The sequence below is a fragment of the Erpetoichthys calabaricus genome, chromosome 1 (genome assembly GCF_900747795.2).
Source record: "Erpetoichthys calabaricus chromosome 1, fErpCal1.3, whole genome shotgun sequence".
NCBI lineage: Eukaryota > Metazoa > Chordata > Cladistia > Polypteriformes > Polypteridae > Erpetoichthys > Erpetoichthys calabaricus.
The window spans coordinates 215,110,135-215,137,230 of record NC_041394.2 but is presented as its reverse complement, the minus strand read 5'-3'; the positions used below and the strand labels follow the sequence as shown (position 1 = coordinate 215,137,230).

At 38.1% G+C, this 27,096-nt stretch overlaps 1 protein-coding gene across 1 annotated transcript in view; it reads left to right on the top strand.

The window, feature by feature from the left end:
• Positions 1-27,096, top strand: part of fam185a (family with sequence similarity 185 member A) — a 78,200-nt gene that overhangs the window by 10,097 nt on the left and 41,007 nt on the right. Inside the window, exons 2-3 of the mRNA XM_028811746.2 lie at positions 10,205-10,314; positions 23,386-23,478. Coding sequence (XP_028667579.1) covers positions 10,205-10,314; positions 23,386-23,478 — 203 coding nt within the window. The remainder of the gene's footprint in view (positions 1-10,204; positions 10,315-23,385; positions 23,479-27,096) is intronic.

Here is a 27,096-nt window from a genome sequence, read left to right as displayed (position 1 = left end):
GTACTTTGTATTGATACTAGTCAGTGCTGAGAATGAGGACTTTCAAAGCCCAACTCTCTCTTTAAATTATCATATTTTCCTTTTTTAGCAGAAATTGGCTTATTTCCACTTGACCCTCGGATATGTCTTATTCTTAAAAGTTTTTTTTTTTTTTTCTTCAAATTAGCCAACTAGCTTCAGTGCAACTGAGCAAAGCAGAGTCACAAGTGATTAACACTCTGATTGATAGCAGTATATAATAAGAGATGCAAGGCTGCACAATCATTTTTATTGACTTAGAACATTATGGGAGTAACTGGCACAAATGTCAGTGTGTGTGCTAGTGCTTCTGTTTGGTGCAACGGATATCAACATGTGTTAAAAAGGTCAGTCTTCTAGATTACTGTATTGCCCTTTAAGAAGCTGTAGTGCAGCATGGCAGCTAGTCAGGTTTTGATTTCCTGTTGGAAAACATTGTTTCTGTCATATGCTGACACACTGTCAGGGGAGTATGTACGTTGTTTGATGCTTCTTTAAATTGTTTAATAAAGGGCATTCATTTTTACAAACCAATCAGAATCACATAGTGATTGTTTAAAAAGTGTGTGAAACGGAGAATAAAGGAAAAGACCATAACCAGACTTTTAGCACACCAAGTATGCGTGATATTTATGAAATACCACATTTTAGCAGTTATTTTGTTGACCCCCTTGAAATGTATCGCAGACCTTACTTTGAGAAACACTGCAGTATTATATACCAGTACTAAGTGGACTAAAATTGCGCAAACCTGTGTTATTAAGCATTAAATTAATTCCCCAGCCTTAACTTCAAGTTTAAATGTATTATGTAGACATGCATGTCAGTTACAGACTACTTACAGGACCTTACTAACAGCAAAAAATGGAGTTGTTCAAGTTGATGAGCATAGATGGAAGAATCTAGAGTTTCCTCATCCATCTGAGGAAGTAAATATCGGGGAACCTTTTTCACTAAAGCTGAGATGCGCTGTTCCCATTTTAGGTTGTCATTGATGGTAAATCCAAGCAATTTCAACTTGATGATCTGCTTAATCAACCTGCAACTCTGCACAATCCCCACAAATGTAAACTGGATTGTCAGAAGGTGAATCTCTTCTGTTTAAGCCTTGTCACCATTGGAGGCAAAGAACTGTAGCAAGTAAACATCAAGGCAAGTTTTTAAACTAAGTGGTTATATGGCTTGCCTACACTGGCAGTGAAGTGTGCTCCTCCAATTTTTAATACTAAAATAAAATGTATTTAGTGCTTCAAAGCAAAAAGCACTGTGATTATGCCATTTAGCAGGATGGGCAAAATGACATACTTCATTGCTAAACACGGATTTGCAAATGCTTAATTTGTCTCATTTTTGTTTTGGTTTTTGAAGCCCAACTAATGTCCATTCATATAACCACAAAATGTGAGAAACGTAGTGTAAGCACACATCATATATTTGAAAGGTACACTGGTGAGTGTAATACAGTCTACCACTTAAACTGCAGGTCCAGTTAATGTTTTACTTTTGGACTAGTACACAGACCAAGCAATAAGTCTGATCAGTCATACAAGATACTTTGAAAACAGCTCAACAAAGGGTGTTTTATCACTTACAAAATTAATTTCATGAAGAATATTAATGTTCAAACAAATGTAAAAAAAATAATAAAATGAGTGACAGATATGGAAAATTAAAATTCTAGGATGTTGTGATATTTGAATATTGAATCAATTTGACTCATCCTTTACTCTTTTTAGTTTGTTTTTAACTAGCTAATAATAAAAATATGAATCTGACAATAGCAAATGTTTCATACCTAACAGATTTTAAAAGCATATTGTTACAAAAATATATTTAAAGAATTTGTTTAAATTGAAATATCCATAATTTTCTTGGAATTCGCTATTGTAACAGTACAGATACAATAATGTTTGAATTTTTATGTTTAGTAAACTTTTTTTTTTTTTTTAGTTACTGGAGAGAATAAAATTGGAATGTACTCTTGGTAAGATAAAATAGGTATTTCATGTTGATATCATCCTTTTTAATCCTTATGCAGAAATCCCTCGAGTGTAAAATTTCCCCCATTTGTTGTTACACTGGGGGATCCCCTTTTCCATCACACATTAAAATTCAGGCCCTGCATTGTATTTTGTTATTTATAAATGCCAATAATAGTTTACTTTAAATAATTGTTGCATAATGTATTGATGGGTGTACCAGTATTTTAAACCTACTGTTGCAGTGTGGTGTTATTTTTGGCAAGCAATGTGGTGTAGAGGTTAAAGCTTTGTATTTCAAACCCTGAGGTTGTGAGTTCAAATCCTGCTATTTGACAATTTGTGACCATGCATAGGTCACTTCACCTGTGTATGCTCCAGTTGGAAAAGCAAAAGACATGGAGCCGAACTGGTATTGTGACATCCTTACTCCCCTCAACGAGCAGCAGCCCCACCTCCTCTCACTCACTGTGTTTCATTTTAAAATTAGCATACCGTAGATAGCAACTGCAGCAGACTGAGCCTTCATGACTGGTATTGGTTGATAAGTGTAGGAGTGCTGTATTAAAATACTTTGGCTAAAGACACAAACCTAAAGATGCGCGCAAGCCTATATGCAAAAGATGCTTCAGAGCATTAGCAGCCAAAGGTGATAACAGAACTAATTTAGCAAATCACCTAAATGATTGAGACGTAGACCTCTACAAAGAATTTTGAGACAGTTCTCATTTCGGTTTTAAAGAAACATTAAACTCTAGTAAACTGTTTTGCTGATAAATGAGTGTTGTTAGGCTAACAGCTGTTTCTAATTTTCTAAACTATCCTGAAGCAAATACTGTATAAAATGGCCAATAATGACCTTGACATTTGTTTGCTTCAAAAACTAAATGCACCCGGTGTTTTTAAGATGAATCATTAGGCTATTAAGGCTGTCGACTCAAATAGTTACCGGTATATTGTTATTTTAAATTATGCCATTTTGTTTGTACTTGACTTTACATGAGCAAATGTGAACTTTTCTTTAATTTTGCACTAAAAAGAGACCCTCAAACAAGGCTACATGAACAGTGGAATGAGTGTAGAAATACATAATGTGGGTGGCACTTTGGCATAGTAGCAGCGACCGTACTTCACAATTAATTTGAGCAGGGTTCACATCTTAGTTGCTCCCTGCATAGGGTTTGCATTTTCTCCTCATGTTCATGTGAAATTCCTCTGGAGTCCAAAGACATGCAAGTTAGGTGAATTGAATTTGCACGATTTTAATCACTCGTATGACCTAGGTAAAATTTGTTGACCAAAGCCTTTCCCGTGGAAATGTTTTTTTTTCTTTCCCTCTTTTTTTTTTTTTTCACAAGGCACAACTTATGGCGTGATTAGTCTTTTAAATGTCCTTGTACAGAGTTTTTGGTGTCAACTAATGAATTATTAATTGTAATTATTACTGTTAATATTTTACTAAATCTTATTTTCCTTGTTTCTTTGTTGATGAGCTCCCGTTGAAGAATTTATTGGCAACAATGTATAGTGCACATGTCAAAACAACTGAAGTAACAACTAACAAAGTACCATTTATTGGTACCATTTAACAAAGTTTACTGTCTGCCACCAGTTACAGAACACCCTAGTAAAACGACAACAACATGTAATACACCTGCAACCTTAAAACGCACACTTCATGACATCGCTGTGCGTGAGGAAAGAGCTTACAAGCAGCTGCGCATATATATTTACTGACTGACAGGCCGGAACTTTGCGCGGAGCATGCGTTAAATCAAAAGAGAAACTCATGCGTGAACATGAGGAGGTCCGTGACAATCACACCTTAGTATACGTATGCCAATTCAGAAAGAACAACTGAATTCCACTGGACACAGATATCTTCATAACAGGGGTACATGTATGAACGGCATATGACCTGTTGTGTCATATTCAGCCCTTTGTTCATCATTGTGACACAAGTGTAACCAGCCTCTACTTGAAATTCACTATTCGGAATACACAGCTGCCATGTCAGCCATGATGTGTAGTTAGAAATATTTTTGTATGTGTGTCTCCCAAGTCTGACGTCATTTTCGCCTCAGAACCCTCGTGCTCAGTGCGGGGAGTCGTCAAGTATAAGCCAGTCTTTAATGGACTGCGACTCATGGATCTGCTTTGAGGACATTAACGTCCAGATATTGGATAGAGAAGAAGTGGTTTGAGAAAGGGGTGAGGGAAACTTTGCATGTGCAAATCAACAACCCCTCACTCAACATAGGTGGAGGCCTTAAGCATAACCTGTCTTCAATTTATCATGCTGCCTTTTCATCCATCCCCAGGAAAATAAGGCCCAATTCCCACCTCCACCAGGTGGACCACTCTTAACAACCCACTCTATGGGAGTAGGAGGGGCTGTTAAAAAGGTGTTTTTTGTTTTACTCAACGAGCCTAATCAGGGCAGGTGTGAAGTAAAACTCTCCTGGAGGATAAAAATTGTGGTCTCTAACAACATTCCTCAGACTGATGAAGCTGCTTCGATGAGCAGTGAAACGTATCTACCTAACAAGAAAGAAGTCCAGTTGCCATGACTCAACTACCAGATAATTTCATCTCGATGACTAAGAATCTTCAGACATACCCCCCATGTACTGACACATATGTTAATAGCACATCTGTTCAACAATTTGAAAAGAAAAAAATGGCCTTTTGCATCTGTTACAATATAATTAGTTTAAAGTTTCAGTGATTTAATTTGTCACAGCTGATCTAAGTAGAATAAGCAAGCCAGTTTTTGGTTGCATTTTGTGACCATTTTAGTCACAGTCTGGAGCCCTGGGCAAGCTTTTAAAATATGTGCTAGTCACACATGCACCAAGCATGATACAACTAGCCCCACATGATGGCAAGTCGATAGAGATACAAAGGAGGAAAAAAAAAAGTAGTCCAACCAGTATTCACTATTGTGCATTGGCCTTAAAAGCTGCTGTGCATGTGCACCACAATTAATTTGAAAACTCAAAAAAAAAACAAAAAAAAAAACATACACCTCTGTGTCAGAGATGTGTGCACACTTTCTTGTGTGTGTATATATTTAGATAATAGTATATTTTTCAAGAATTTTCTCAGAAGTTCATCTGTGTTCTGACTCCTTGCTCACGGCCTCGGGAATAAAATATAATTTTCACTACTCCTAAAGTGTAGTCTAGCACCACAAAAAAATGAGTCTGGTTTTGGGGGGGATGCAGACCTTTAGTGTGACCAGGCCTTGTTAATATGAAAAGTATGGTTGTGTGTGTGCTTTAATTTTTAATCTCTGCATGAGACTTGTTAAAACTAGAGCTTTGGCCATCCCTTTAAATTTTTCAGTAACCCCTCAAAGCTTTCAGGTCTGAGAAATCTCAGACAGCAGTGCTTCAGTTTATAGACTACAAGGTAATGTAGGATCAATACTAAAATTAGAAATAACAGATAATCCACCCTCCACCGTCTCACTCCCGTTTTGTCCCCTTAGTCTGCAAACATGTGTCTCCTTGGCATGCCACACTGCTTGCTTATCGTGCCAATAACAAGTAAAGTGCAGTGTGATTGGAAACTACCATTTACTTCTAAAACTGAAATATAATTAAATGCTGGTACTATACCCTTTTATTTTTGATTTTTTGGATACTTTTCTCAGTACTGGTATACCACACAATTCTTTTACAAGGTTTGACCATGGTCAAAAGAAAATAAGATGCTGTTGTGCTTTTTTAACACACAGTACACTACTATAATTAAACATGAGAAGGTGATACATAAAGCACCTCAACAAGAATTATATTTCCATGAATATCCAATTTTTAAACTATTAATGCTTACAGAAGACTGCACTACTGTGTTTTGCCAATTTATATACTATTGAATGTGTGACAATATCAGATATTTTTGAGTAATTGTTTTCTTACATTATCTTTATATAGTATACAGTATATGTTTATCTTTTTTAAAACATAAAATATTTTGACATTCAATTTTGTGAATGTTCTTCACCCCCCCCCCCCCCCCCCCCCCCCCTGTGGTATCAAAAGTGATACAGAATATCAATACTATATTATCATGCCAACACTGTGAGTATTTAATCTGATGGAAAAATATTAATAGCAGGGCTGTGCAGAATTTTCACTTTATAAGTTACTGAGAATTGATGTCCATGTATCAAACCATATTCTCTTTAAGTCTGAAGCTGGAAGCAGCCATATTTAATGGATATATGATGGCCTTGAAAGAAATGCATTTGGTCAGTAAACATGATCGACATATATTTAAGATCTTGGTCTTCTTGCAAACATTTAACATAAATGAAAGTCTGAAAACCTGACCAGCTTAAACCTGTCTTTTACAGAGTCAGCTGGGCAGTCAAATTGGAAAAATGGTATTTATAGTAATATATGACTAACAAAAAAGCATAAATATTTTGAAATAGTGTACTATAGATATATGAGGTAAAGCTGTTTGGTCAAAATGCCATATCATGTTTGGTAAAAACTTAAAACTGACTTTGACTGAAAGAACTTTATAGCAGCCATATACTGTATCACGGAATTATTATACTTTGGAGATGCTTTTTGGTGAATGGCCTTCTTGCCATCATATAGTCAGTAATTAATTGTACATAGTGCCAGGGAGTATTTGAAGAGAATATAAGGTCATCTGTCAAAACCCTGAAGCTAAACCATACATAGACTTTAGAAGAGAACAATGACCCAAACCACTCAATCAAATACACAAAAGAAATTTCAAGTGAAAGGTCATGATGTAAACCTGTGCTGCAGACTACCTTGAAAAGGCCAAGAAATCAGTAAACATTCTACAGCTGAAAGAGTTCTGTAAGAAAGTAGGGGTTCAAATATATTGTCATGTGTACATAATTCATTGAAATTCTTGCTTGTGTGTCTCCTCAAAATACTGATATTGACATGACACCAAAAAAGCCCACAAAAAAATGGAATACTTGGAATGCGGCATACAGCTGTAGTGGCCGCATATTTTTGTTCTGACCACTTTCTTTGAGTAGTCATTTACTGCTGCTATTTGAAGCATCTTTTTATTTAATTTTAATTGATCAGCTTTTTAATAATCCTATCCCTTAAATTTTTTGTGTTTTTACTTAACGAACGGAAAATAAACAGATGCTACACTAGCCAAAAGATGACCAACTAATTCAGGGGTGTCAAATTCAGTTGGTGAAGGGCCACTTTTTTGCTCCAGCCAATTTCTTAATTAGAAGACAGTTTTTACTGTTAATGAAACATGTTCTTTAATTGTATTTTCAATATATACTTTTAACTCCAGAGGGGAAATTGTGTTTTCACATTAACTTTGTTGGTCAGAGTTCAGGATTAGCCATTGTACAGCGGCTCTGGAGCAATTTTCAGGTTAAGGGCCTTGCTCAAGAGCCCAGTGGAATAGGATCCCTTTTGGCAGTAACAGGATTTCAACCATCAACCTTCCAAATATCAGCACAGACCCTTAGCCTCAGTACCATTACTCCACCCTGTGTATTGCTTGTTAGTTCTCTCATTCTGCTGCATCAGACATTTATTAAAATGATGATTTTTTTTTTTTTTTTTACTGTGATCATGATCAAGATTTCTAAGACCGTAACTTTTCTCTTCAATGATTTTGTAGAGATTGATATTGTATGATGAACTCATATTTGCAAAAATTATCAAGTTAGCTGTTCATTTGAGGGTTTGGATTAAAAATAATTATTTGACAGCTGAATAATGGAAAAAGAAATAAGTGTGCTGAATCTTTTAAAGAAAGCAAATTACAATTAAGACAAACATTTTTTCATTATCAGAAGTAATTGGTTACTAATTAAGAAGGTAGCTAGAACAAAAACCTGTAAATTCTATGACCCTCCAGATTCTGAGCTTGACACCCCTGTCTTAAAGGAATCAGTAATGAATTGGTTTTACTTTCCTTCCTTGAGTTGTCATAAAAAGTGATGTTGATTATTATGTTGTGCAAGGCAAAACACACAGTGTTGACTTTACTGATGAAAAGTAACTCCAGTGTTTTTTGTCATTAACAGCAGAGGGCACTGAAATGCAGCATAATTGAAGTTGCTGCATTCAGCCTAAATAGAAACTTTTTCTAGTATGACTGTATCATTTTTTGATACATGCTGGCTTTTTCCTAGTAATTTGTATTATTTTTATTTGAAAAGCAGTTTTTTTCTGAAAATATGTACAGTTTATTCATCTTAATGGAATTAATGAAAACTTAACACAGCATGACAGAGAAGACATATCACAAGAATTCTTCTTTTTTTTTTTTCTTCAAACTCCACACATTTAACTCTACATTCTCATTTCTGCCACATCTAACGTCTTCTTCTGTGCTCCCTTTACTGCCTATGTCTCAGCTGCATACATCTTTGCTGGTCTTACCACTGTCTTAAAAACCTTACCTTTAACCTTCACCTTAATTTTTCAGTCACACAATACTCCTGATACCTTCTTCCAATTGTTCCATCCACATTGCAGTTTATGGGTTATCTGCATCTAATTTTCTATCTTGGGCAACCACTAATTGTCTACTCTTTTAAATAGCTCTCCCTGCAGGCTAACTTCTGAATGCTGATCATCATTAAACCTTGTATAGTCTGTCTTCTTTGTATTTATCTTAAATCTTTTGTCTTTCAAAGGCTTTTTCCATTCTTCCAACTTCCTATCCACTTCCTCTTTTCTGGTGCCACACAGCACAGTGTCATCAGAAAAAAGTCTTAACCAGGGGGACTGGACTTTTATTCAGTGAGTCAAGAAATCCAAAACCACGTCAAAATGAAGATCCTTGGTGCTGACCTACTGTAACTTGGATCTTGTCTGTTACCCCAGCACTGCTTTTAAGTCCCTTCTACCTCATACATATCCTGGAAAATCCTCACACACTCCTCTGGCATTCATTTCTCTCTCATCCGCCTCCACACCACTTAATGTGGTACCCTTCTCCAAACCAATAAACACCATGTTCAGTCCTTTCTATTTCTTTCTCTATGCTTCTCAATGAGCTGTCTCAATGCAAAGACTGCATCAGGTGTTCTGCTCCTCCCCTTTGGTGGTCTCTTTCCTAAGTCTTCTCTGTATAACCCATTCCCAAATTTTCATTGTGTGTGGCATCAGCTTTATCTCTCTATTTTTCCACAATCCTGAATATTGACCTTCACCTTATAAATGGGTAAAGTCACACTGTTCCTTAACTCATCTGGTATTCTCTCTTGCTCACGAATCTTCTGTATTAGATCCCATGACGCATCTTCTCCTAAACTCGTTCACATTTCTGCTAGCATTTCATCCAGTCCTGTTACCTTTCCATTTTTCATTCTTTTCAGTGTGTCCTTTACTTACTCCTGCCTTATTCTAGCCCTTCATTTGAGGCTCCAACCCTAAATACTACCATTGGATTTTCTTCATTCCACAGCTTTCAAAAAACCTCTTTCATCTATTCTTGATCAAGACCACACCTTGCTCATCTTTCTTCTGCTTTATCTGACTAAAATCTTTTCCGGCCTTTTCCCTAGCCTTCGCTAATCTAAAAATCATTCTCTCTCCCTCTTTTGTGTCCAGTTTTTCATATATCTCCTCCAAAGCTTGTGCCTTGGCCCTTGCCATTGCCCTCTTTGCCGCCTTGTTTCTCTGTGCATTTCTCTATCTTTTTCTTTCTCTCCTTGATTGGTACCATGTCTTCATTGTCTCCTTCTTAGCCCTTATCACATCCTCCACTTCTCTGTTCCACCACATATCTCTTTTTCCCTAGATGGACTTCTTCCCGTTTTCCTACTCGACCCTTCCTCTTCCCCATTACTCTCCCCTGCTCCATGTACCCTCTCTGTCATCTCTCTACTCTCTCCCACATAGCCATTTAGATCACCACCAAGAATAATCTTTTTCCCCTCTTGTGCCACTCTAAACTCTTATCCATTTGTGCCCAGAAAATGTCCTTCTCCTCTTCCTTCCACTTGAGGAGCATATGCACAAATGACATTAACTACAGTCTCACCATGACCCAGCTTGACAATTGTCACTCTGTCACTGCTGTTCACAGTGACAATCTTTTAGTACTTTAGATAATACTATAGCTACACCATTTCTCCCTTGCTCATTTGGTCCACTGTACAACAACTTAAAATCAATATGTGATCAGAGAAGATTTTCACATTTTTTGTTATTGCTTCTATACAGATTTGGATATTAAAACACTTGGGGAAGGCAATGTGAAGATACAAAAAATGGAATGTGAAAATTGTACCATTTTAACAGAAAGAGGACACAGCATTTTGCATTCAATAAAGGTATGTCTGCTGTTATAACCTCCTCAAACCTGCTTAATTCAATTCAGGTTTGTTAATATAAAAGCATTTGTATAGATTTGAAAGACCACAGTTCTACTGGTAATTGTATATATTTCTTATGTAAATATTATTAAAATTAAAAACTAGGTTATTACAACTGTTTATCTTTCTAATAATGTAACAATTTAAGTATGTCTATTCCAGGTGCCAGCATATGCATTTAGCTCTAGAATTATTCGCATGCTTGAAAAAGATGACCTAAAAAGAAACCATATACAGTGGAACCTCGAGATACGATCACCTCTGTATACGAGAAATTCAAAATACGAGGAAAGTATGAGCGAAAAATTCAGATCTAAATGCGAGCATTGGCTCGCGTAATGAGCCACGAGCCAGGCTGTGGGTATAGCTCTCAGCTTAGCGAGGGGGCGTGGTAGCAGTTGTGAGCCGTGATCTGCGGTGTCTGCGTTTCTCACTTAAGTGCACAGGTGGGAAACTGCCCACATCCATGATTGTTCCTGTGGCTGATGGGCTGCAGCTGCTATGTCCTCCCCGCATATATAGAGAAGTGCGAGCCGGTAAGGGGGAGAAGAAGTAAAAGAAAAGAAGAGAGAAGAGAGAACGCACGCACGCAGGCAGGCAGGCAGGCAGGCAGTCGGTCGGTCGGTGCGGGAGAGCGAGCGAGCGAGTGCAGGCTCGCGTGTAGCTGAACAGTGAGCTGAACAGGCGAGCCAAACAGCTGAAGCAGGACGGTGTAGAGAAGGTCAGCTGCATTAAGAGTGTCTCGCCTGTTGCAGAGCCCGCAGGTGAGACGCTAACAGAGAAGAAGCACCGGGGATTGTCATCTGTTTTTTAAAGACTGCATCCTTTTGACGTTTTAACCTCGTGTTAAAGGATTGTTATTCTTGTGTATTTTAAACCTCCACTTCACAACTGTTTTAAGGATTATTTATTTAAAGATTTATTGAATGCTCTACTGCACTTTAGACACCGGTTTTGATTCTTTTAATAATCAGTTATATTATTTACCAGTGTTATTTATTAAAGGTAGACTACAGTATATATAATTTATCAGTGTTATTTGTTAGGAAAATTGATTTTTATGTTAATATATTTGGGGTGCGGAACGGATTAACTGGATTCCCATTATTTTCAATGGGGAAGTTTGTTCTAGATACGAGAAATTCGCTATACAAGCTCAGTGTTGGAACGAATTAAACTCGTATCTAGAGGTTCCACTGTACAATGAAAATCAATTTTTATTTTTTTCCCCCAAAAAATCAGAAAATTGCATTTTTTTCAAATAAGATTGTTTTGGCCGTCAATCTGATCCCCTTCACTCACCGAAGCTAGTTTCGAATGCAAGCAACTTTTTCAAAACGCATCCCAGCCTCTCGGCTACTTTGCTTCTGTGAATAAGCTTTAAAAATTCCTGTATGGGTCCCTTAGCAGCAGTTAAGAAACCAAAGTTTTTAGGAGCAAAATTTGCCTTTTATAAACTGTCACACATAAACACTCAGCACTTCTTCCACTTTTACTTAAAATGATGATGTTAGCACGTCATTACATCTTGGTGTCCAATCTCAGTACCTCCTATCAGTACATCTCAGATTAGATTTGATCAGATTGCTGAATGCCCCACAGCAACCTTAGCACACACTGGCATCCCATATATTCATTCAAGCTAAACTAAATCTAAACAATGTAAAAAAACAAAGTCATTCCTCAGTAACAAATAAGGCTCAATTATAAAATAGTGTTATATAAATATGTGGGAGGAATTAGTGCATTCAAAATCACAGTTTGTGGGAATTAATACATTTGTGCTGAATACCCTCAATTCTGTTCTGAATTCCAAGCCCTCATTGTAACATTATTTAAAATGTACACCACCTTGTCAAGTTGTTATACTCAATTCTAGTGTATGTGCACTAGCAATCTGAATGAACAAAATATGCTGGATTATTTGCCCTCTGCAATAAACAGTGCAGATACACAGGTAACACATACATCAGGACAACATATATGCAGAAAAGGATCATTAATCTTAACATAGCAGTGTCACAGCCTTCTGCCATACAGTAGTTAAATTATATGCATGCGTGATTCTGTACGTTTTAGCGAATGTTTTAGAAAAACTCAGTTATGTTAATTAAAATATGAAGCTGTGTAATAAAAAATAATGTTACCATGGTGTGATGTGCTAGTGAACGCTAGCTAAGGTGCTTAGACTGAGAGACTGCAAGACATTGAAGACAGTACATTCTTTTAATGCCATGCTGCAGTAAATAGTTCCACATGTTTGTTGTACAGTCTCCTCCCAATTATCTTGCCGCAATTTGTGTTGTCACTATTTTCTCTAACAAAATGTTAGCCACATTTTTGAGCACTTGCTGCGTTTCATAGTTAATGGCCAGAGTGCTGAGCAAAACCACTCGACATGCCATTGATGCTTGATGTAGGTTACACTGCTGTCAGAACACTGTTTCAGGGTAAGGCATGTGTGTTTGCAATGCATCAAGGACGTTTAATAGACTTATATAGTTAATTGAAAATGCACGTGTAGGAATTGATAAGTAGAACCATAATTCGAATGCCTTTTAGTTTTCCTGTTTCTTGGAAATTTAGATCCAGTTCTAATTTGGAACAGGATCTCAAGACCCACTCTAACCTTGAACCTGTGCCTTGATAGAAACAATTGAAATTGGAAATGTAGTGGATGAACCCTTTCTGACAAAATACACTTTTCTTTCCATAGTACTTGCTTGTTAAACAGGTCCGTGAGATTGGACTGTTGAGACTTTGTTAATTCTTCATTTTACAATTTGATATATTTGGTTTTTGTTGCTGTCATTAAGATTTCCAAACCAGGCTAGCAGAACATCAGTAAAAACAGACTCAGTACAAGATTTATAAAAGAGTGACATAATAATAGAACTCACATTAAACAGACTCAGCTTCACAGTAAAGGTGCTGCTGTCCCATTTTTATATTTTCATTAAAAGTCAGTTTTGAGTCCGTGATTGTCCCCAAATACTTGTAAGTGTCAACAATCTCCACTGCCTGGTCTTTGATCACTGTTTCTTGTGGGTGCATAGTTCTTTTCTGAAGTCAATTGTAAGTTCATTATTTTTTGTGTTTTTTTATGTGTGCAAAAGACCCATGATACTAGTTAACAAAATCATCTACCACTGGACTATGAGTACTTTCATTCTAATTCAGTAGGCTTACAATCACTGAGTCATCAGCAAATTTTGAGATTAGCCTGTATTCAAATTTACTTTGACAGCAATTAGTGTAGAGGATGTACAAAATATGTAAAAGAGCATATCCCTGAGGGGACACCCTTGGATGAGGACAGCATATTAGACACAAAACCATTGACTTGTACTGTTTTGAGTCCCATCTGTTAAAAACTCAGCCACCCTACCAAATTAAAGTCCAAATAAAATATTTTATATTTAGAACTAATGACAAAAATGCAGCAGTTTTAATAGCCAACACTCCTCCCACCCACCTCAGGTTATGCCCAGACCCTTTTCTTAATGATATTTTGCTCATAAAATTTGGACACCCCTTGTCTGTGCAGCACATCTAACACGTGTCTCAGGAAAAATGAATAACTTTGACTACTTTCTGTTTAACCAACACTATACCCATCTCAGAAACTGTAAAACATGTTTGATTTAATTCAACAATGTGACTTATAAAGTAATTCTTATTTAGGTGTTCAAATGTTATTTTTATGCTGAAACCACTAAAGTGCATTTTCAGTATTATACAATGCTTAGTAAAGTTTATATTAATGCTGAAGGATGAAGTTCAAAGATTTTTAATGAATGCTCTCTATTACTTTTAATAAAATGCAAATTGTTGTTTAATAATCTAAATTTAAAAATGTATATGTTTTAATGGATATATTTATTAAATGTTGACCATTTGGCATTTCATGTAATGACTAATAGTTGAGATGAATTATACAACATTTTGTTTAACATCAGTTTCAGTTAGTAAATCTGTATTGCTTCTGAGTGAGATATATATTTGTAATCCAAACTTAGAGCAGAAGGCATTTCTTTCTGTTCATCTTATTCTTGGGTTGAATCCAAAACATTTTTGATTGTATACTGTATTTGCAGTGGTTTATTTTGAACCCAGTCCAGAAAACTGTGGAAAGGGGCTTTGAAATTCTCAGCTGAACTGTAAATGAATCAGCCCAATGCAGGACTAACACTAATTATCTTGAATTCAATTTTACTTTTATTTTTTAGAAACAAAAAGAATTTTGAAAATGCTTTTTGTTGCAAGATTTACATTTAATAGCTAACCAACAGTATTACCCACCTTCGCTCATGAAATTTTAACAAAATTTGCATCAGTTATAGTGTTGTTGCATAATCGGGTGTATCAGAAGTACTATGTAACCGTGTATTTTTCTGTGTATGAAATTTGTATGATACTTTTTTTTTTTTTTTTTTTTTTTTAGCAATGGATATTATTATTGGCAGGCAGTGTGTTATAGAGGTTAAGGCTTTGGACCTAGGATGTCAGACCCTCAGGTTATATCTTCCAAGTCCTGCTACTGGCACTGTATGACCATGAGCAAGTCATTTCACTTTCCTGTGCTCCAGCTGCAAAAGCAAAATGAAATGTAACCAGTTGTATTTCAAATTTTGTAAGTCACCTAGGATAAAGATATTAGTCAAATGGTAATACTATTATTAGGTCAATGGAGCTGCTTACTGTTAAACATGCTTTACACAGCGAATTTCCCCCTGGGATTAATAAAGTATCCTATCTATCTATCTATCTATCTATCTATCTATCTATCTATCTATCTATCTAATCTATCTAATCTATCTAATCTATCTATCTAATCTATCTATCTAATCTATCTATCTAATCTATCTTATCTATCTTATCTATCTTATCTATCTTATCTATCTTATCTATCTATCTATCTATCTATCTATCTATCTATCTATCTATCTATCTGCATGCATGCATGCTTCGTCAGGAACATTTGTACCGATCTCTCTTTCGGGCTCCTAAAAAAACAAAAATGATATTTTATGATGGATTTTGTGCCATTTGTATTAATTCATCTCTGCTTTTCAATCTTCCCGTATTTTTTTCTTGAACAGTTTGTTTGTTTTTTTTTTAAACTGCATGTTTTTGTCGCTCCTGGTACAAAGTAGCCCTACCCGTTGATTCTGTCAGAAAAAAAGATAAAAGTAAAAAAGTTTCAGTTATCTCGTGGAAGACACACGTTTTATTAATGACACATTATTATCTAAGTCTGTAACAACCTCCCAAATTGCCGATCATGATCGTCCAAAAAATGCCCTGAACAGCATTAGCCATCAGGTCGACCTGTCACCCAGCTTGAAGTGGAAAAGGTGTTTGAATTTAGATTTGATTTTACTCTTGATCCACATGACCGATCGCGCTGAGTTTTTCAAAAAATGTGTTAAATACTTGTATCAAGACATGTGCAAAGTATTGTGTAATTTGGTTTTATATTTTTAAAGTTATTAATATTTTTTTAATTTTAACTGCCCCAGTTACTAATGGTCCACATTTAAATCTATAATAAATCGCGATTGAATTAATGGTGACACTTAATAACCTTTAGTATTTGAAAAAGGGTGTTTTGATGTACCATCTTTCCTTTTTAAATCGTAATTATCTTTTTATCTGCTCAGAAAGCAAAAAAATACTTTAGGGAGCATTTGTGTCTTCTATTCTTAATTAAGCATATTTTGGAATAACTGATCAGTTTTTAACAGCTGGGTGTCGTTTATGTATTAGTACATGAATGTCTCTGGACGTCCTGATCGTTTTGATGGTCCGTGGTGAGCAGAAAACAATTCATTCAAGTAGCGGCACTTCAGCAAAAACTCGCAAGAGATAATGCATGTTGAGACGGCTTTATGAGCGCTCATTTCCCGGTGGAGCGCCCCCTAGATGGTTCTATTTTTTTTTTTCTAGCGGCACTTGATCAAAAACTCGCAAGAGATAATACATGTTGGGACGTGTTTATAAGCGCTCAGCGCCCGGTGTAGCACCCGCTAGATGGTTCAATTTTTTCCGTTACTGTTGTACTATACTGTACATGATTTTAATATTTAATCCGTTTTAGAATATTGCGTGATATGTGTAATGAGTGGATATTTTTGCCTATTGATTTTAAATGTCTCTTATTTTTACTGCTTTGTTTTACAGAAGCAATATGCTTTTACGTAATGGTCGTGCAAGAATATTTTTTTAAATTTTAATTTAATAATAAATATAAGTCACTATATGAAATATAAACTGATAGTTTTGATATGCAGAGAAATGAATTTCAGGTATGAAGAGCCTTACTTGGACATCGAGAAATGGAGCTTTTTCACCTATAAATAATATATACATATATATGTATATATAATAACAAACGTGATTTTTTCCGTTAGCATCTTATAAAATAAAACTGGGCGTGTTAATCTTGCTATCCGGAAGTGAATGAAATGACCGCTGCTGCGAGTTTTCAAGCACACTGGATGAAGACCTGCAAAAACTTGGAAGCTTCACTGATCTTTGACATCATATATAAGGTAAGATTTTTCATGTTTTGTGCTTTCTGTACATTGCTTAAGTGTTTTTTTTGGTACATATTTAACTTGTGCAAGTAATGTATTATATAATTAAGATACATTGTGATGTGAACTAATTAATCAATTAATTGTCCTTTCATTCTTTTACTTAACCTGCTTCCTATGGTCTCATTAATAACAGTGCACTGCTTAAAAATGCAGAAATATATGCATTTGAAGTATAAGGTAAAGCTATAACAAAATCCAATACTAATCAATTTTTCCATCCAGCCACCTTCCTAACCAACTTATATAGGACAGGGGACACCTGAAGCCTATGCCAGTCCTTCACAGGGTGAACACACACGCACACACACTCTTCCTCACACACACACACACACACACATCAGGGCCAGTTTAGTGTTACCCACCCACCTAACCTGCATGTGTTTAGACTGTGGGAGTAAATCCACATGAACAAGAAGAGAACATGCAAACTCTGTGCAGGGCACTTGGGACATAAACCTTGGTGTCCTTGTTATGAGGCAGGAGCAGCACCACTGAGTCGCTCTGCCATCTGATGATATTCATTATAGAAAAATGAATTCTCTAATTAAATAGCTTAGTGGTTCTGTGGAATTGCAGGTAATAAAGCCTTACAGAAAAGGCATATGAAAATATTTAAATATTTCAGTTAAATATAAAAAAGCTTGTGATATAAATCTTGAGCATAGAAACAATTGAAAGTTTTTTTTTCTTTGTATAGTTAAACAAATTTTCTAAAATATGCATTTAATTTGAAGATTCTACTTAATTGTAATTCATGCTTTTCCACGCTAACATATTTTGTGCATTTTCTTTAACCCTTCTGGATGGCATGATTGTTCAGCTCGGTGCCACAGTGGCAGTGCGGAGACCAGAATTCTCATCACAGGTCCTCCCTGCGTGGAGGCTGCATGTTCTCCCTGTGTTTCCCCAGGTGCTTCTCCTCCACAATCCAAAGACATGCAGGTTAGGTGTATTTGCCAATACTAGACTGGCCCTGGTGTGTGTGTGTGTGTGTGAACTGAATAGATGCTGTTCCTGCCTCCAGTCCTTGCTTGCTAGGATAGGCTCCTGCTACCTGCAACCTTGTCCTGATTTAGAAAGTGGATGGTTAAATGGATGGATGACATGATTGCTTTATGAGAGTTACTGTATACAGCAATGGGGTCTGTCAAATTCAGATAAACAATCAATGAAGTAACCCACAAGAATACAAAGTCTTAGTTAGGCCTTTCAATACAAAACAACTACTGAAAATGTAGTGAGTACAAATAACATAACAAGTATGTTAATGAGTTAACGTATTAGAATACAAACTTTAAAGATGACAGGTTCATTCCGAACTAACAACATACGACTGTAAAATCATGAAATTCAGAGGTCAGACAGTGTAAAGAGGATCCTCTGATTAGAGAGCATGCTGACCTTGTAGAAGAGCAGGGCCAAGACGGGCTCATTCTGTACACTTTTAATGAAAGAGAGAAATCGATCTTTAAACCAAATCACATTTTTTACAATGCATTAAGAAAAATGTTTAAATGTTACATTGTACAAGTTAAAATGACTGTGATTGTAAACTTGGATAAGCAGGTTTTGTAAATGAGTGGATGAACAAATAAAATCATTTAAATTTCACATATTCTTTAATTTGTCAGGAAATGGAAAGAACAGAAAATTAACAATATATCTAATTGATGTTTTCAGATACTGTATTCTTGTGGGAGACACAGCTTCAGAGTTTTGGGAACCCCAATTTGCACAGGTTAGTAGAATCAATTCAGTATGGGTGTGGTGTCAATAGGAAAGAATAAAACACAAATTAGGGAATCGCCTTTGAATGCACACAAATAAAGATATAATATTTAAAGAATGTAACAATTACCTCTAATATATTATAAAACCATATATAAATTAATTTTGTGGCATTAGGCCTGTGTTATTGTATTAACAGCAATCAATATTTTAAACAATAATTTGAAATCATTTTTTCTTTTGGCTTCTAGAAAGTAAACTATGGAGGAGAACGTCTTGGGTCAAAACCAAACAGTAACACAGACTGAAGAGAAAAATCTGTGATCAGCTGAGGAAAGAGATCTCCTGTGAGCAAACATCTAGCTCTCCATGTCAAGAGAATCATCTTCTGTACGAGAGAGAAATCCCTCAAAGAAAGAGTGTGGAGGATAGTCAGCGACATCAGAAAAGCAGAAACAACACCATAAAGGGCAGAGTGATAATGGAGAAGTGCCACCACATCATGGCATCGGGCCCAATAGTACAAGAGATGGTGAAGAAAGCTTTAGGCAGCTGCCCTGAAGGAGGGGAGATGGCAGAGAAGTTTCAGATCACTCACAGTCTGACAAGAATAAAATATGAAGGCAGACAAACAAACGTACTTCACAATCACAAGCTGTCAACTGAATGTGTGGATTTAACATTTGGTCAGAGTTTGTTAGTTATTTTGAAAATGTTTATTTCACTGATTCATTATTGCATTTTGAATGAAGTATTGTTTTGTTTAATAAAAAAACTACACTGACATTTGTAGTTGTAATATTCTGTTCAATAAAAATATGTTTTCCTGAATTGTGTTTTTGTATTATTTTTTCTCTCTTATTCACTTTTTTGCATTTAAAACTATTTAGTCTTAGTCCCAGTGGCGTGCTACATACATAAAGCAGTCACACTGGTCGTGTCCTGGGGCCTTAGAGAGGAGCAGAAACAACTCGAGACACAAATCAGAATTGTGTTAGGCCACTGACACTTTACTGTTTGTTAATAAGAAAACCTTCATACCTTGTTAGCAATCAATCGTTATTGCTAGGATTCCTTATATTAATTTTTACTTTTTATAAAATTCACATTAAGTTACTAGGCCTTTGATTTCCTACTTTTCACATAAAACTACAATATTGTTAATCATTATTAATGTTTTTTGTAGTGACCTAATCCTCCTGACAAATTTCTCTTTCTTGAAATTGCATCTTCCCGCAAGCCTCAGAGGGGAAGCAAAATTTACCTTTAGAACAAATTGAAATTACTTAAGCAACAACATTTTTAAAAAGCAGAAATACACCAATTCTGTCAAATCAGCCCTGTCTTTGTGAGACTTCAGGATGTTTGCAGGTGTGCCCTTTGATCACAAAAATACACAAATACAACATGGAATTTACCAGCAAAACACACTGACTTTTAAAATTTGAAAGCCTCAGATCTCAGCTCATGTATGAGACATCAAGACCTGAACAACAATCCATCAGGATTAGAGCTCGGCCTAACAGTCCACCTCATCTTATCTTGGCAGTGAAGAGAAAAGGAAAGAAGGAGAGAATGCAGGAGTGACCTTAATGATTCAGTATAAAATTTAAATATGTCTATATAGTTTTAAAAATTCACATCTATCTGTGTATTAAAACTGTAGTGTATCCAGCATGAAGTATTATGGTGCTATAGCCTTTCAACAAACAATGTGCTAAAACCAGGAACTTACTAAGGTTAAGATTAATGGTCAAAACAAATATAAACAGAAACATATTTTAAAAACAATCACCTTTTTGTGTGACAAAAGTGCCAGTTGTGTTACAAAATTACCCTTTTTTGGCATGTTACTTAAAAGCCTGACTTGTGTTACAAAAAGGCCCTACAAGTTACAAATGTTCCCTGTGCTGTGGTACAAATGTGCCTTAAAGTTACAAAATGTCCCTACTAGAGTTTCAAATGTTCCCTGTAGGTTACAAATGGGCCATTTAGTAGTTACAAAAAGGCCCTAACATCTAACTATCTGTCTATCTATCAATCACAGCTGCCCATTCTTGCATTAGATCAATTACCTGTTTTCCTAGATCAATAATTTGGCATTTCTTGATAGTAGAAATTATAATCTTTTAAAATGAAATAGACAATCCGTAGGAATAGCAAGAAATTGTATTATGTTATTATCATTATTAGATGTTTAAAATTTTCCTTTGTTTTTTTTTCCAAATACAGTATTTTTTTGTTGACTTTTTAGTTAGGTGTATTTGGTTTTTCACGTCAAAATTTCTGTGGGTTCCCCATTTGAAATTCAAGTGCCACAATCCAAAGCTGGCACTAGGGTATTATGTGATGTAAGTGTACCTTTTTGAGTTACCAGTGCTACATTCAGGAGCTGGAGGTAGAGTGGAAGGGATAAGCATGATGAGAGTCGGTATTCATCTAAGAGTGGTAGTAATGAAAAGGAAAAATTTGAGAAGTACCAGCCCACTTCAAGCACAGACGCAAAGAATTTCAGATAGTGTAGAGTGGGGCATTCCCATTCAAATTAAGCAGACGTGCATGTAAATCTAAACCATTTAAGAGTTCGATGGTGTGGGCCCAGTTTCAAAGTCTGTAGATACAAATTTATAATTACAGTGGAGTAGCTCATGACCAAGCCTATTAAGTTTAATCCATCAGGCCAGGGGTGTTTCTAGGACTTGCAGGTATCATTGTCTTAGCCACCTCTGTGACTGTTGAATGCAGTCTTACATGTATATAAAATTGAAGAACGGTGGGGGAATGGAGTATCCCCTGGGCTTTTGTGCATGGTTATAAAATGATGTAACAACATTAATCATTGGCAAATATTATATGATGGACAAAAGTATCAAGAGCTTACTGCATTTGTCATGTCAATAATTTAGAAATGAGGACTGGGTGCAATAGATTAACGGTTTCAGCCAGTGAAGGCCCTACCCACCTCCCGAAGCCACTTTGTCACTTCTTGTTGGTCTAGGTTCAGAGGATACCACTTTCACCTCCACTTCTCTGTCATTCCCTTTTTGGTCCTAGTGAAGTAACACCTACTCACAGCCACAGTGCCTGGTAGCAGAACTCTAGATTTATAATGCCTTCATTAACCATTGCCCAACTTTTTCCTATCATTTCATACATGATTGTAGACGTCCAACATGATCATGTCTCTTTTTCCCTGTCCAGGAAACCACCACTTGTTCAGTTGTTTGTCCACCATATATGCTTGTGCTGCTATTCCTGTGCCCATCAATTGCTTCTTTTGCATTCTTCATTTGCATAAAGCTACCTCTAAGCGCAGCTCAGAGTATGCATTTTAGCATTCTATTAGTAAATATCGACAAAAAAAAACACAGGTCAGCTAATTTTCAGTAATCAATTTCAATCAAATAAGTTAAAACATTTTTGAGAGTTTGGGGTATTTACTTTTTCTATTGTAGAAGGGTGTTTACCCCTAAATAGTGAGTGAGTCATCTATAGATTATATATACATATACTGAACACTGTTCATTTTTTGAAGTTGAGTAGGTCTTACAGAATACCTCTTTTCAAACAATGATGTCTACCCTCAGCTATCTATTCCTATCAGCTGTTGTAATGGATGGGCTGGCACTTGGGGGAGTCCATCCTGGCTAGAGCACCAGCACATCCATTACACTGTCAACTAGCATTCATTTGGTTAGGCTACATTCACACTACTACAATTTTGTTTAAAAATTTAGATGTTAGTCTCCATTTGTGTATTTTGTCCACTCTACCCCCTCATTTTTAAGCCCTGAAAACAGAGACTTTTGAAAAAACTCACCAGAGACATATACCTCCAAAAACACTGGCTCACCATTGTAATGTGGATGGATAAAAACAGAGAGCTTTGAAAAAGAAGATTATAATTGCATCCTGCTCTGCTTATGCTTATTACATAGCCCTTCCCTGATTGGATTCTGCTCATTACAACACCTTGTTCCCATATTGATCACCCTTAAAGGAAGAAAACCAAATTCCACAATAGCAGACATCGAGGCATTGGTTTGCATGGGGTTTGTTGTGTTGCTTACATGTATGCATCTAAATTACTTCTTATGTGCGTATTGTATTATAATCGTGTTGCACTCCTATGCTAGGATAAACATGCAAGATATGAGTTTCCCAGTGGGAAATTGTGAACAGACCTTTAAGTGGTAGCTACCAATGGGAGAATTCACACAGCAATTTTTACCTGAGTTTGCCTGGTTTTTGTTGTATAAAACAAAAAGTTAGCTCAGCTAGAAAGGCCGTTTTGTATTTTTGTTTTTGGAAATGGAAAGACTTTACAGCTTACATCAGATCACATAGTAAGTGGAAGGATGACTAATGCAAAGGAGGTTTGAGGTAATATACTGTATGTAATAGCAAGTACTTGCTGGATTCTTCTCATAACTTTATACTTGATCTTGTGGATTGAAAACATTATAATGAAATCTGGGTGTAGAAATGCCTCTATACCAGAACTTTGCCAGTGAATTTCTCTTGAGCATCTTCTCAAGTGATCAATGCCTGGGATGTTTTTAGCTGACTTTTTCTTTCACATATGTACAATTTTCTGTTGTAGTAGCAAAGGAACATTTATTGTACATGTAAAGATTAATATTTGATTATAGAAAACCTGACATTAGAATTTCAAGTATAACTGTTTTTTTTTTTACAGGGACACACTGTACATGTACATTCTAAAGGTGGAAATGTTATTTGTTTGGGAACCATTTATGGAAATATAGATGTCAGTACCTCAAAAAACAGTGTAAGTTTCAAATTTATTTCACTTTTCCATTATTAGTTGTGATCATTATTTGTTATATGTATAGTGAATATTATGTAATTGGGCCAGTAAAGTGTAAAATGTATTTGTTACTTTATTTTCTTCTGATAAATGTAATAATCTTTTACTTTAATTCTGTTAAACACTTCTCTGTAGTTTTGTTGTCGGCTTCTTATAGCTTATTAGGTTTTTTGGTACGGTATGAAATCATTCTCTTCCTTCTCCCCCCAAGCACTTTCTGGAACTGCTTTAGACTGTCAGGTTGAGGCTATATTTGTGTCACATTTATGCAAAGAAAAGGGTACCTAAAGTAATATGAATGATGCTTTCAGAAAAAAGCGTACCCGATACCATTGTTAATGATACCAGTGGGTTGTACTCTTAAAGTATATTTTATAAAATATTAGAACACTTTGTATTCTATTGGTTTAATATTGATTTTAGGAGGGAAACAAAAATCCTCCATAAGAGAGGCACTTGTGCTTTAAGTGTCAGGTTTGGGGTAAACTCAATTTGAACTGAGGCTGTTGTAATTAAATGCAAAAGTTCCAACCATTTTCTAGCACAGGAAATCAAGAAAAATCAAAAAACTCCACTTTTCATGTTGTCCTATACTCAAATGTTCTTTCTTGTGTAACACTTTGTTACCTGTGCTTAAGACTGTTTGACTACTTTTTCACACTGTTCCCTAAACCCCTATTTCTTATTTTTTGTTGGTTAGCCTTTTTTGTGGCACCTTATAAATACATTTTTTATGTCAAGATATATAATACATACCACTATAGTCAAAGGATTATGTTACTTCATAATAAAAGTCCATGTATTAACAAAGTATAATCTCCTCCTTAGTCATAGTCACAGAAATGTTTTTTCATTAGAGGTTTGCATTAGGTCCTAGGTAAGGGATGAGACAAAGAGCGGTTAAACAAACCTCCTATGAAGAAAAACAATTTTGGACGGCGTTTTCCCTTGCCCGGACGCGGGTCACCGGGGCCCCCACTCTGGAGCCAGGCCTGGAGGTGGGGCTCGATGGCGAGCGCCTGGTGGCCGGGCCTGCACCCATGGGGCTCGGCCGGGCACAGCCCGAAGAGGCAACGTGGGTCCCCCTTCCCATGGGCTCACCACCTATGGGAGGGGCTCTTCTGCTGGGAGACTTCAATGCTCACGTGGGCAATGACAGTGAGACCTGGAAGGGCGTGATTGGGAGGAATGGCCCCCCTGATCTGAACCCGAGCGGTGTTTTGTTATTGGACTTCTGTGCTCGTCACAGATTGTCCATAACGAACACCATGTTCAAGCATAGGGGTGTTCATATGTGCACTTGGCACCAGGACACCCTAGGCCTCAGTTCGATGATCGACTTTGTGGTCGTGTCGTCGGACTTGCGGCCACATGTCTTGGACACTCGGGTGAAGAGAGGGGCGGAGCTGTCAACTGATCACCACCTGGTGGTGAGTTGGCTTCGATGGTGGGGGAGGATGCCGGTCAGGCGTGGTAGGCCCAAACGTGTTGTGAGGGTCTGCTGGGAACGTCTGGCAGAGCCCCCTGTCAGAAGTAGCTTCAACTCCCACCTCCGGCAGAACTTCGACCACATCCCGAGGGAGGTGGGGGACATTGAGTCCGAATGGGCCATGTTCCGTGCCTCTATTGTTGAGGCAGCTGACCGGAGCTGTGGCCGTAAGGTGGTCGGTGCCTGTCGTGGCGGCAATCCCCGAACCCGCTGGTGGACACCGGCGGTGAAGGATGCCGTCAAGCTGAAGAAGGAGTCCTACAGGACCCTTTTGTCCTGTGGGACCCCGGAGGCAGCTGATAGGTACCGGCAGGCCAAGCGGAATGCGGCTTTGGTGGTTGCTGAGGCAAAAACTCGGGCGTGGGAGGAGTTTGGGGAGGCCATGGAGAATGACTTTCGGACGGCTTCGAGGAGATTCTGGTCCACCATCCGGCGTCTCAGGAAGGGGAAGCAGTGCAGTGTCAACACTGTATATGGTGGGGATGGTGCGCTGCTGACCTCGACTTGGGACGTTGTGGGTCGGTGGGGGGAATACTTCGAAGACCTCCTCAATCCCATTAACATGCCTTCCAATGAGGAAGCAGAGCCTGGGGACTCAGAGGTGGGCTCCCCCATCTCTGGGACTGAGGTCACCGAGGTGGTCAAAAAACTCCTTGGTAGCAGGGCCCCGGGGGTGGATGAGATACGCCCGGAGTTCCTCAAGGCTCTGGATGTTGTAGGACTGTCTTGGCTGACACGCCTCTGCAACATCGCATGGACATCAGGGACAGTGCCTCTGGATTGGCAGACCGGGGTGGTGGTCCCCCTCTTTAAGAAGGGGGATCGGAGGGTGTGTTCCAACTACAGAGGGATCACACTCCTCAGCCTCCCTGGAAAAGTCTATTCAGGGGTCCTGGAGAGGAGGGTCCGTCGGATAGTCGAGCCTCGGATTCAGGAGGAACAGTGTGGTTTTCGTCCTGGTCACGGAACAGTGGACCAGCTCTATACCCTTAGCAGGGTCCTGGAGGGTGCATGGGAGTTTGCCCAACCAGTCTACATGTGTTTTGTGGACTTGGAAAAGGCATTCGACCGTGTCCCTCGGGGAATCCTGTGGGGGGTACTCCGAGAGTATGGGGTACCGGCCCCCCTGATAAGGGCTGTTCAGTCCCTGTACGATCGGTGCCAGAGCTTGGTCCGCATTGCCGGCAGTAAGTCGAACCCGTTTCCAGTGAGAGTTGGACTCCGCCAGGGCTGCCCTTTGTCACCGATTCTGTTCATAACTTTTATGGACAGAATTTCTAGGCGCAGCCAGGGTGTTGAGGGGGTCCGGTATGGTGGGCTCAGGATTGGGTCACTGCTTTTTGCAGATGATGTTGTCCTGTTTGCTTCATCAGGCCGTGATCTTCAGCTCTCTCTGGATCGGTTCGCAGCCGAGTGTGAAGTGGCTGGGATGAGAATCAGCACCTCCAAATCCGAGACCATGGTCCTCAGCCGGAAAAGGGTGGAGTGCCCTCTCAGGGTTGGTAGCGAGATCCTGCCCCAAGTGGAGGAGTTCAAGTATCTCGGGGTCTTGTTCACGAGTGAGGGAAGAATGGAGCGTGAGATCGACAGGCGGATCGGTGCGGCATCCGCAGTAATGCGGGCATTGCATCGGTCTGTCGTGGTGAAAAAGGAGCTGAGCCGCAAGGCGAAGCTCTCAATTTACCAGTCGATCTATGTTCCTACCCTCACCTATGGTCATGAGCTATGGGTAGTGACCGAAAGAACGAGATCGCGAATACAAGCGGCTGAAATGAGTTTCCTCCGCAGGGTGTCTGGGCTTTCCCTTAAAGATAGGGTGAGAAGCTCAGTCATCCGGGAGGGGCTCAGAGTAGAGCCGCTGCTCCTCCGCATCGAGAGGAGTCAGATGAGGTGGCTCGGGCATCTGATCAGGATGCCTCCTGGACGCCTCCCTGGTGAGGTGTTCCGGGCACGTCCAACCGGGAGGAGGCCCCGGGGAAGACCCAGGACACGCTGGAGGGACTATGTCTCTCGACTGGCCTGGGAACGCCTTGGGATTCTCCCGGAAGAGCTAGAAGAAGTGGCCGGGGAGAGGGAAGTCTGGGCATCTC